Source organism: Schistocerca cancellata, chromosome 5 (genome assembly GCF_023864275.1).
Source record: "Schistocerca cancellata isolate TAMUIC-IGC-003103 chromosome 5, iqSchCanc2.1, whole genome shotgun sequence".
Lineage (NCBI taxonomy): Eukaryota > Metazoa > Arthropoda > Insecta > Orthoptera > Acrididae > Schistocerca > Schistocerca cancellata.
In genome coordinates, this window is record NC_064630.1 from 366,547,348 (window position 1) to 366,560,946 (window position 13,599).

At 34.4% G+C, this 13,599-nt stretch overlaps 1 protein-coding gene across 1 annotated transcript in view; it reads left to right on the forward strand.

Annotated features, from left to right (window-relative positions):
• The window catches only part of LOC126187801 (TP53-binding protein 1-like), a 352,433-nt gene extending 339,623 nt beyond the window's left edge, over positions 1-12,810 (forward strand). The window contains exon 21 of the mRNA XM_049929085.1: positions 11,366-12,810. Within this exon, the coding sequence (XP_049785042.1) occupies positions 11,366-11,562 (197 nt within the window). The 3' untranslated portion in view covers positions 11,563-12,810. The remainder of the gene's footprint in view (positions 1-11,365) is intronic.
• Positions 12,811-13,599: the final 789 nt, after the last annotated feature.

Consider the following 13,599-nt stretch of genomic DNA (forward strand, 5'->3'; position numbering starts at 1 on the left):
CTTCTTTCATGATTCTTAAACCAGGTGTTAGCTATGATTAAGTTATGCTCTGTGCAAAATTGTACCAGACGGCTTCCTATTTCATTCCTTACACCCAATCCATGTTCACTTACTGCTCTGCCTTCTCTTTCTTTTCCTACCATTGAATTCCAGTCCCCCATGGGACATATATGTGGCACAATATATTTAACGCAGGATAACAGTATAAAGAAGTATACAGATCTAAAATTTCGCAATGTAATGACTACTTCAGTTCTAAAATATGGGAGCATATCTTGGGCATTAATTAAGAAAGTCAGAAAAAGAATATAGTCAGCCAAAATGAAATTTTTAAGGGAAGTGTAAGAGGCTAAATATAAAACAATATTACAACAGAAAGACCTTTTTACTGAATAAATGCAAAAATAGAGTAAGGATATATAAAATGGGAACAACAGAATTAGGGAAACAGATCAGTTAAAGAAGTAATCAATTGGGAAAGAGAGATGTAGGACAACTGAGAAACTGATGGCTACAGTGAGGACGACAGGCTGTGAAACGGAGAAGAAGAAGATAAATTACAGTAAGAAGTTATAATAAAAGTGTATCTTATTTGACCTAATTTTTAAGAAACTCTTTACATATTCTCTTTATTGGAGGAGAAAAAGTTGCTCAAATGGAAATTCTCTAACTAATTCTTAATTCAATTTCCCATAAGTCTTCAATATACTCTAGCAAGTTGTTGAAAATGTGTATTCAGAAATATATGACTTTGTTCAGAACAAGTGTTATACACTTGAAATAATATTCAGAATGTTTTTACTCATGGTATTGTGTGGCTCTTTGTAGTATTTATTCAGTGATGAGGAAAGTGAATTACTTATAATCACACATAACGTTATTGAGTAGGGTAAGGTGGGGTAAATCCGACCGGTTGGGTAAACCCGACTGCCCTCTATTTGTGAGAAACAGCAAAGCGGAGCGATTTCACATTAGTGTTACCATGTAGAGCGTTCAAAATAACGAAAATGTCACCTTGACAGCTTAGCCGCATTTGACATTTAGACACTGAAAGGATAAGTGTGTTTTCGATTGTTTCAATTTAATTTTTGTGCGAATTGCATCACTTGATTTACCTTATTAAATAAAATGATTGCAAAACAAACGGTAAGTGGTTTTGTAGTGCATTTAGTGACCTATTCAGTGTATGTATCATTTTGTTGGAAATTTCATGTATATTCTTTTCTGTGTGTGTTAAATGAGAAATGGCATGACGGGGTAAATCCGACCACATACTTTTTATCGTTTATGTGTATGGAATTATTTATTTATGGAAACAAAGTGAATTTTTGTTTATTTTTAGGAAAATGGTATTAAATTACAAACAAAACATGACAAAACCCAATCAAAACGATATTCGCTGAGCAGTTGCTGCAATGCAAATGGGAATGTCTTTATGAGCTGACGCTCGTGATTTTAACATTCAGAGACCAACATTGCTGTTGCACTGCAGTGAAATCATCTTTTTTCAATTAAAATTTACATTCATTTAACTTTCAGTACATTTAGTACTCAAAACATTGTTATTTTTTCACACATTTTGTTTATTTATGTAAAAAAACATGGTTTCTTATAATTATTTCCCAAAAAACCATTCATTTAGAACTATTTCTTCGCAAAAGCAGCCAAACAAATAGGGGGGTTGGATTTACCCCACCATTTTTGCAAATGGCAAAAACGGACGTTTCTTAAAATACGGATATCTCAAAAACTATTCATGGAATAACCAAAATATTTTGCAAACAGTTGCTCCTTTATATTACCTATAATTTAACATATCTAATGTTAAGATTCGACCTCAGATAAGCGTTTTATAGCCACAAGAAATTACTAGGTCAGATTTACCACATCTTACGCTATATGGGTTGCGGAACAATAGTCTGAAACTGATGGCTTTGTATCCCATTTCTCAAAAATCCGTAACTCATTAGGTATTGTAAATAACCATCTGTTTTGATTTATTTTAAACTTTTGTGGCTGTAACCATGTGCACCAAAAACGGTAAAGTAAGCCACTTCATTAACTATAGGATGTGAGTTTTGAAAGTGGGTTATCAATCTGCCTGAAATCCCAAAAAAATTATCATCATCTACTCTGTGGATTTAAATGAATTATCATTATGGCGATATCCTGTAAAAAGTATTGAATTTATTCTATCAAACATAATCAGAATGTAATGTCAATTAATTTGTTGATATTTTTGAATATTTCAGTAGGTTATATTTCAGTAAGAGAACAACTACCCTCTTTTCCTCTTATTTCAGTAAGAGAACAACTACCTTCTTTTTCTCAATATGTACCAACTCTGTGATGGAATTTGTGTTTTTACTCGAAACGTGGGAATCAGGATAGAAGCCACTGCTACCTCAAGCTTGATTTCCTCAAATTGGTAATCCTAAACATCGTCAAAATAAAAGTCTCATCTTGTCAGAGATACTCTTTACATTTAGTGTGTATCATACCTCCAATTCCTGTAAGGGACAATTCATGCAATTTGATCCCTCATATCTGCAGGACGTCCAGAATGCCTATACTCACCAAGGGACAGTAGCAACATGCATATAGTCATTTGCTCAAATGACATGACTTCTTGTCTGCACACTGAGCAAGGAAGAGACATTTTGAGTTTGTTCTGTGGTTTACAAATCTCTTAAAAGCAGACAAGCAGGTTACATTAGGCTGCGAACGTCAAAAAAATTCCAGATGTAGTAATAAAAGTTAAGACTATTTCCATATTTTGTGGGTCACAAATTGATATTCTTGGAATTTTTAAAGGTGTTTCAGAGTTACTCCCATCTTGGAAAAACACCTCATAATACTGTTTCAGATGCATTTGGGACTCCCCCCCCCCCCCCCCCCCCTACATTGCCCTGCCTGAAAAATATTTCTACATCTACATCTTTATGGATACTCTACAAATCATACCTAAGTGCCTGGCAGAGGGTTCATTAAACCACCTTCACAATAATTCTCTATTATTCTACTCTCGGACAGTGCATGGAAAAAGAAACATCTATATCTTTCCAAGTGAGCTCTGATTTCCCTTATTTTTTATGATGATCCTTCCTCCGTATGTAGGTCAGCATCGACAAAATATTTTTGCATTCGAAGGAGAAAGTTAGTGATTGAAATTTTGTGAGAAGATCCTGCCGCAATGAGAAATGCCTTTGATTTAATGATGTCGACCACAAATCCTGTATCATATCCATAACACTCTCTCCTCTATTTCTTGATTATACAAAATGTGCTGCTCTTCTTTGAACTGTCTCAATGTATTCCACTAATACCATCTGGTAGGCATCCCGCACCACACAGCAGTATTCCAAAAGAGGACGGTCAAGTGTAGCATAGACAGTCTCTTTAACAGATTTGTTGTATCTTGTAAATGTTTTGCCCATAAAACACAGTCTTTGGTTCGCCTTCCCCACAACATTTTCTGTGTGTTCTCCCCCAAATAAGTTTTTTGTAATGTAATTCCTAGGTATTTAGTTGAATTTAAGTTTAACAGATTCCTTTTAGCACTCATGTGGATGACCTCACATTTTTCATTATTTAGGGTTCATTGCCAATTTTTGCACCATACAGGTAACTTTTCTAAATCATTTTTCAATTTCTTTTGATGACTTCACTAGATGATAAACAACAGCATCATCTGCGAACAACCTAAAACAGCTGCTACTAAATCATCTATATAGATGAGGAACAGCAGAGGGCCTTATAACACTACCTTGGGGAACACTAGAAATCACTTCTGTTCTACTCAATGACTATTTGTCAATTACTAAAATCAATGTTCCCTCTGATAGGAACTCACAAATCCAGTCTCATAACTGAGGCAATACTCCATAAGCATATAATTTGATTACAACCAGCTTGTGAGGTACAGTGTCAAAAGCCTTCTGGAAGTCTAGAAATAAGGAGTCAATCTGAAATCCTTTGTTGATAGCACTCAACACTTTGTGCGAGTAAAGAGCTAGTTGTGTTTCACAAGTGCAAAGTTTTCTAAATCCGTGTTGATTGTTTGTGAATAGACTGCTTCTAGCTATTTAATAATGTTCGAACACAATAACATATTATGTTCCAAAATCCTGCCACATATCGATTCTAATGATATGGACCTGTAATGTAGTGGATTATTCCTATTGACTTTCTTGAATATTGGTGTGACCTGTGCAACTTTCCAGTCTTTGGGTACAGATCTTTCATTGAGTCTTGTATATGATTGCCAAGTAAGGAGCTAATGCATCAGCATACTCCAAAATGAAACTATTTGGTGTACAGTTTGGACTGGAAGACTTGCTTTTGTTAAGAGATTTAAGTTGCTTCACTACTCAGAGGATATCTACTCCTAAGTTTTCATGTTGGCAGCTTTTCTTGATTTGAATTCTGGAATATTTACTTTATCTTCTTTGGTGAAGAAATTTCAGAAGGCTGTGTTTAGTAACCCTGCTTTAGCAGCATTGTCATTGCTATCACATAGAAAAGGCATTGGTTGTGTCTTGCCACTAACATATTTCACATATGACCAGAATCTCTCTGGACTTTTTCCAGATTTCGAGACAATGTTTTGTTGTGGGCACTATTATAAGCATCTTGCACTGAAGTCTGTGTTAAATTTCAAGCTTCTGTAAAAGATCACCAATCTTGGGGCTTTTGCGTTCGATTAAATTTGGCTTGCTTTTCTCGTTGTTTCTGCGACAGTGTTTGGACGTGTTTGGTTTACCAAGGGGGATCGTTTGTTAATTTATTCCATCATTTGTTAATTTATTTGGTATAAATCTCTCAATTGCTGTTGATACTATTTCTTTGAATTCAAGCCACGTCTGTTCTACACTCTCGTTGTTAATTTGGTAGGAATGAAGAATCTCTCTCAGGAAGGCGTCAAGTGAATTTTTACCTGTCTCCCCCCCTTTTTTTTATTTTTATCTTTTTTTAAATAGGTACATTGTTCACTTAACTATCAGAAGTTATGATTTGGTGTAAAGAGATTTGTCCAGTAATTAATGTTATAGTAATGACACCCCGGTTCCACATCAGACAGAGGCTCTTAATCTAACTAATGAAGATTTTTAGAACTCTAACATTAATTGTTCTGCAAGTTCAAGCACCTCAATAAATGCAAACATGCTACATCAGAAGAAAGAACATTTCAGGATCAACCTCTCCATCGTACTTCAACTGCAATAGCCTTGTAAGATGTCGATTTGTGTTTGTGCAAAGTTATGTGAACAGATGCTACTGACACACACAGTCCTAAATGGTGCAGTGACTTTTTCTAACTTATTCCAGGGGCATTCCGAACTCAACTAGTTTATTCTCAGCTCAAACCAATATATCAACTGCCACATTCTTATCAATGGGCAGAATATTCATAGAGCAGTTGCATTATATATGAAACATTTTTTATTCCCAATGCCTACAACAGCTCTGACAATTTGGTGACATTCACCATAAACAAAAATAATATCCACCTTTTTGACTGTTGTATACATTGTATAAGTCCGAATAGCTTATCGAGCAAGTTGTCTGATCACTAAAACAGCATAGTACAGACTCAAGGTCTCCTAGACTCCAGGTGAAATTATAAAACATACCTGACTGAATTGTTTGGATACACTTTTAGAGTAGTGGAGACATCTGCAGGATCTCTTCTGCTTCATGAAGTTCCATGTTAATGGAGGACAGAACCAGGAACATGGATATGAAATATTTTTATTTTTTCCAATATCCATCATAGTCGCAATAATAATCTTTTTGTGGTGACTAGTTTCAGACCATCACATCCATTTCCAAACCATAGCCCACAAAACATTTTATAGCACTAACAATGGTAAAATTACAATGTACTTACACAGTTGCACATATAATTTGAATGTTACATAAATCATTACAAAACATTTCATCTATGCAATATGTTTTATATATGTTAAAACATAATGTCGCTAGGCAATGAAAACCTCGTAACTCCATCTGACAATGAAATCCACGTAACTCCATTACCAAATGTAGACAATTATGCCACATATCCTGTCGAAACCTTCGTTCTTCGAGTTGTACGGTGTCGCCCTCTAGCGGGAATAATGAAAAACTCACATCTCCAGCGATATGTAGTTTGTGCTGTAAACCTCGCATCTCCGGTAACCGCCATTGTTAGTGTCCAGGGCGAACACATGCTCTGAGATTAAAGTGTTTTTTGATGTGATAGTAACCTTTTTGACTGTCAGAACCAACACTGCTTTATTGCTACATGCACTTGTTAGTATTTCTAGGTACTTACGTATTGTATTTTAATATACAGAGTTAATAATGACCTCTCTAAATACAATGTTGATTTACAAGTTTTTCATCGCACTTAAAGCAGACTGCACTCGGTACATACGAGGTTTTAATTTTAGAACTTTACAGAATCCTATACATTCTACAGTAACTACTTTGTTTTCAGCTATGGGTAAAAAGAGTAAATTCACTTTTCACCTTGTGAAACAAGCCGACAACGGATCATATCGTATAAAATCACCGGAAGAAGATTTTAGTCAGGTTCCTCCTTGTCATGCACCAAGAGAAAGAGTAGGCCTACAAAATGAAGCTAAAAAGTGGTTTATATTGTTCTAACTTCAAGTAAGATCCTTGTTTTAAAGTTGAGGTGATTAAATTATTTAAATATTATTGATGACATTATTGTTTACACTACAGATAATGCAGAAAAAGAAGCCAATACAGAGGCAGATTCCACTTCTGGGTTTGAAAGTCTTTTCGAACACAGCAGCGAGGATGATATCTCCAGTGACAGTAGTGATGTGTATGATCCAGATAAAAACAAAAATGACCATAGCAGTAACAACAGCACGGAAGACGACGATGACGAAGTTGATGTGGGAGTAAAAAGTACTAAGCAGCGCCGTAAAAGGAAAAACAATCACTTCAAAGTTTGCTGAAAGAAAAACGTATGAGGGGACAGGATTACTTAGGAATGCAAAAAGATGAGTTTGGCGAAATGAGACCAACAATGAGCAGAAGTAGGAGAAAAATGAAACCACGATGTACTTGTAAACATTATTCCTTAAATCGGAACAGGAATTGCAAGGACATTACAGAAAAGCAGAGACAGCTAATATTTAATCATTTCTGGTACGATATGTCTTGGGGTGAAAGAAAAATTTTTGTGAGAAGCCATGTCTACTACGTTCCAGTTAAAAGACGCAGAAATAATTCAGAATCTAATAAATCTCACTGTTCTAACACACTATATTACAGTTTTGTAATAGGACAGAGAAAAACTGTCTGCAAGACTATGTTTCTGAATACTTTGTGCTCAGGCGAATGGAGTGTCAGAACATGAGCATCTAGTGCATCAGGAAGAACGCTTGCAGAAGGACTTCAAATGCAGGAGAGACCAACGAAAGTTTCAGGTGGACGACAATCAGCATCAGATTTTTTTGCAGAGTTGCTTAAACTGGAATCGCATTACTGCCGTCATCCTTCCACAAAACTCTACTTGGAACCTAACTGGCAGAGTAAATCAGAACTACATAGGGAATATATTGAATTTTGCAAGAAAAGAGGACAAATCCCAGCTGCTTACAAACAGTTCTGTGAGGTATTCGATGAAAATAATCATAACTTATTTTCGCCTAAAAAGGACCAGTGCGATCTTTGTTGTTCTTACCAGACAGGCAATCTCTCAGACAATGAATACTCTTTGCATATGGCCCGAAAAACTGAGGCAAGGGAAGCGAAAAATAGTGGTAATTTAGGACTAGCTAGAGTGTTTACTATGGACCTTCAAGCACTTCCACTTTCTCCCAGACTAAAAGCATCTGCACTCTACTGTCCACTACTTTAACATCTATGATTTAAAAAGTAACGATGGTTATTGTTACCTTTGGCACGAGAGTGAAGGTGGACTAACAGCTTCGGAATTTGCCAGTATACTCGTGCATTTTATAGAAACATACGTCCAAAATGATTCAGAAGCTATTTTCTATAGCGATGGATGCGACGTTATGTTTTAACATATATAAAACGTATTGCATAGATGAAATGTTTTGTAATGATTTATGTAACATTCAAATTATATGTGCAATTGGAATCGAAATTCAGTCATGAGTAATACACTGGCTCATCTCGCCAATTAAAAAGGCATTACAATAGTGCAAAAATTTCTGGAGAAAGGTCACACTCAAATGGAGTGTGATTCTATGCACTCCACCATAGAAAGGAAGTTAAAAAACAGACACATTTATACTTCTGCTGGCTATGTAGAAGTTTGTACTACCGCAAGACAAAGTCCTAGTCCTTATGTTGTCAGTTATTCGGACCACACGTTTTTCAAGTCCTATGATAAACTCTCATTGTATTCGTCTATCCGGCCATGAACCAAAATTGGGGATCCAACAGTGACTGATATCTGGTGTCCCAAGTATGATCCCTCCGGAAAAATGGAATATAAATTGAAATTCAGCTATACATGGGAACCACTTCCAAGAAGGATGTCAAACATACCCAGCTCATTTACAGTGCCCCCTCTTTACAGTTCACCACTAAAGATCAGTGCAGAAAAAGTTTATGCATTTGCAACAACTAAAGCTGGTCCTTCCTAAAGATGTGAATTCACTTTATGGCACACTGTCTAACATTTGTAAAGAGAGAACATGTCCGTGCCTAAAAAAATGTAGCCGAAAATAAACTTGTTTACAGCCACCTATGACTGTGATTGTGATAGTAGCAGTAATAGTAACAACGATAAATGTTAATAAACCGCACAAATGTTTACAGTAATAAAAGTTTAATTAAAGCTAACAACATTGTTTCTATGTTTTTCAAACACTGTAATTTATTAACATCCAGATTCCAATATTTTGATCAATGTGAAATTAATTTCACTTTATATCTGTAACGATGAATCCTTACAGATGTTTCATAATACACAAATAATGCAAAGTTTAAGTATTTTTTAAAACCAATTAAACATTCATTCATTTCAATTCTTAACCGTGCACTCGTTACATGCCTCTTATCTCCATCACTACCAAAAAAATTACTGTGAAAACCTCATAACTCCAAAAACCGGCAGACAATTTGAAGTGCATAATAAAGTCTTATGTACCAACGACCCGATCTATATTGTGTAGCAGAAACCACTACATTTGACTAATCAGGTCCCCATGTGATTTCTATAATTAGTTTTTTGTTTCTCCTGTAAATTTCGACCAGTTTGAGTTACGAGGTTTTCATTGCCTAGCGACGATAAGTGTAATTGTATAGTCCACCATTGTATGGATGAGTAACAAATGTTCATATTCATCATTAGAAACCATTACTTGAATACCAAATGTTAGGCTGCATATGAATATGTAATATAATTTCCTTCCAATCGAACGCAGCGAACTGAAATGCTTTGCTACCCTAGTCACCATGTAACCTCTGAAGAGGTCACTAGTAGTGATATGCAACAGCCTCATATGTAATTGAAACATTAGTTACATTTTTAGTCAGTGGTATCAAGTCACTTTTAACAGAACAAACCTTCATCACAACTAACAGTATTATAAATATGAGGAAGTTGCCTATTCCGGTGAACATGTTATAAAAGTTGTGATGTCATACGGTGTGACCAAAACAAAGCAGATGACAAGGTCTGAATGTTTCAAAATTTTAAAATTTATGATGGGAGCTGGCCATAGCACGATATGATGCAGGGATAAAAAATGGTGCTATTGAATGTAATAAAATAAATAAAAAATAAAAAATATAAAAAGGAGAAAAAAAACTGATTGGGTTTCGGCACATCATATTGTGGTATTGCTTTGGTTTTATTATAATGTGTGATGCACTGTAATTATGATTGTAAAAATTGGTAAATGATTGATATTAATTGTAACAGTTGTCACAAACGTTTGTGCTGTTAAAATGATCTGATACTACTGACTGAAATGTAATTAAAATTTCAATCACATATGAGGCTGCTGCATATCAGTACTAGTGACCTCTACAGTGGTTATGAGGCGACTGGGGTGGCGCAGCATTTCAGCTCACTTCATTTGACTGGAAAGAAACAATGTTATATACTCATGTGAAGTCTAACATATGTATTCATATAGTGGTTTCCTATGATGAATGTGAACATTTGTGACTGACATGCACATTGATGAGTTCTATGATTGCACTTACATTTGAAGTGCATAAAACATGTATTGCACAGTTGAAATATTTTGTAACACTTTATGTAACCTTCAACTTATATGTACAATTGTGGAAGTACATTGTAATTTTACCTTTGTTAACACCATAAAATCTTTTATAGACTATGGTCCGAAACTAGTTACCACAAAGAGATGACTATTATCACAGCTGTGAAGGGTACTGGAAAAAATAAAAATATCTTCTCCTGATGTTGGGAAAGTGGTCTGCAGCACTATTTACCTCATTGTCATCTGGTAAAATTCCACAATTTGGGTGTCACTGAAGTCCTCTTCAAATGTAGCAAAAATCACAGCTCAATACATTTATGTCTCTCAATATATTTTGGGTGGCCTGTCTTAGCTGACCCTCGCCCTATATAGATTATCCTATATTTTTGCATCCATAGCAAATTGTAATGCAGTTTCAAATTTCCTATCAAGAGAAGTTATTTAATGTGAAAAGCCAGAAATGATAAGTTTTATATTCCTGCTTAGAATGAAGATACAATATAGTTGCAGAACAGTCCACACTTTATTACAGGAAATTTTTGTCAAATTGCATAGAACACAGGAATTTCTCCATTCACTCTTGAGACAATTAATTTTACGTTTGATATTTTTTGTTTTCATCATTTATAATGAATGAGAAAAATGTGTATGTGGTTTAGACAATCCTCCATTTCTATTTGGTATATGGCACGTCTTATCTGTCTTTTGAATTTAAAATATTGATAGTAGCATTAATTATGTTATCTTAAGTTCATACGTATGCTGAGTTATGTATTCCATTTCATTTTTGTCTTTGCCATTGTAAGTTCCTGGTTTTGTGAAAGGAGAGAATTGAAGGTCATTATTTTTGTTCATTACATAGCAAATACCTACATTTAGGAGGAACATTAATGTTCACTGAAGTCAGAGAATACTGTAAACATGAAGCAACATTGTGTTCTTTCTATTTGTTGGACTCAGCAATAAAATAAGTATGTTCGTAGGCCAGATTCAATTTGCTTCAAATTTCTGTCAAATTTGCAACACGTTATTGATAAAAGTCTTGAAACTTTAATAAAAAAATAGATTTGATTATTATTTTATGATTTATTTAGTGCTGAATATTGTGTTCTAATTCATCTCTGATTTATCTATAGCTACAAAAGCAGATGCAGAACTGAAAAGTTCAGATGCTATTATCTCAGATGCGTCATGTCCACCACAGATCCAGGAAAGAGCACGTGAATGGCATAAACCTCTTATTTCTACAACTTGGATCACACAGTGCCTCATCAATAGGGAAGTTTTAGCATTTGATGCCCTTCCTAACTTCAAATATGATTTTTCTGATTGAGTTGTATCATTAATTTGAATTGATTCATTTTTACACGAACATTAGTGCAGTTTTATTTTGTTTTCAGTGTACCTGTATTTGTATACATGACAGCTAGTTACTATGAAAGCAAGAGGCCCATTTTTTGTACATTTGTTGTATATGTGTTTCTTTTGATATGTGTAATCCAAGACTGATTTGAGATCTGAACTTATTGCAGACCATAAATTCATTTCAGGACTTGTTTTTGTCTTTTTAGTTTATAGAATCATAGTATTATTCGTTCAGTGTGAGTATGTAAATGAATGTATATTCATTATGTTACTGTTGTGGGCTTTTGCTGTAAAGTCTTATCAGTGTTCTTTTATACTAATTTTATGCTTATATTGCATGGAAGATGAGCAATGAAAATAATGTTCATATTCGTATGAACTTTTATATATTGACTGTTATATTTTGTAAGTGTATGTCATGAAAAAGATGGGGATTCAGATCACAGTATTAGTTATTTTAAGTTACCAGTGTTTGCTGTGAATAGTCATGAAAAAATATACTTCTTTTGAAAGTGAGCAATTGTACTGTATGTTTTATTGTTATTGTGTCCTATAAATAGGTGTGCCACAGTGAGTATGTTTAATGCAAGATTAAACAATAGAAAGTCCTGGATGGAAGGACAACAATATGGAAAGCATAGATTGCTACTCACCATGTACAGGAGCTATTGGTTTGCAAACAGGCACAATGAAAAAGCAGACTTTTTTTCCATTGTGCCTGTTTCAACTCAAATTCTCCTCCGTGTGGTGAGTAGCAATCTGTCCTTTCGAAATTGTTGTTGAACACAAGATTAATATCTTGCACATTATTTTCGCAATACAGTCTCTTGGCAGAAAATTGTATTTGAAAATTACGTGTATATCGGGAATGATATGAACTGCACATACTGCAAAAAAGTAATAATTTTTTAATGGTATTGTTACTCTACTTGTGTATAGATATAAATGAGCACTTCTAGTTGCTTGTCTGGAATAACTGTGAAGAAGATGAATGTGGACCAACACAATTCTTAAAACTAAAATAGTACAAATTTTCAGGGATGTTGATGTTTTTTGTGAAAAGTCTATGATTGTCGGTTTAAAAGCATGAAAGAAAAATGATGCTGCTCTATCTGCATTGATATATAAGGACACATGAAAATTCTCGATTTAAATGTGTCTTGCATTTCTGTTTTTGTTTTAATAATATTGTTATAATAAAGTAGTAATAAATACATTTATCAGTATTTTATTTGTAGAAATTGCAACCTCTCTGATGGAAATTTGGTATTAAGAATTTGGTCTCATTAACAATGATTATGCCCTATCCTAATAAATATTTTTAGAAACTGAAATACACAGTACTGATGTTCCACAATAATAATTATTTTATTGTTGTGAAAATAAATATTATTGCGGAAACCAGTACTGCTTAATTCAGTTTCTGTGTAAATGTCATGTGGTGTACATATAAAATTTTACAAAGTTACCATGATCCCAATCACTTACACAGTACTGATGTTCCACAATAATAATTATTTTATTCTTGTGAAAATAAATATTATTGCGGAAACCAGTACTGCTTAATTCAGTTTCTGTGTAAATGTCATGTGGTGTACATATAAAATTTTACAAAGTTACGATGATCCCAATCACTTAATCAGCCACTTGTTTACATTACATATTCCATAACAGAATAAGCTAAAATTCTGATTATTAAATAACTTTCAAATTTTAAAAGAAATTCTTTCCTTTCAGTTATAGATGCAATATTTTCAAGATGAAAAACTTTTACTTCTTGAAATGATTAATTTTATGTTGAATTTTTTTCAACATAAATAATGTGAAGTTCTGTAACTGTTTGATTTAAGCCACTCACCATATAGATGAGTTATTGCATACTCAGGGATTCCATAGACGAGGCTAAAAAGTTGCTAATGTTTTTTGAAGATGTCCTCCTTTAGAATTAGCTAAAGCACAGAAAGTGCTTCTGCATGTGCCCCCCCCCCCCCCCCCCCCCCACACA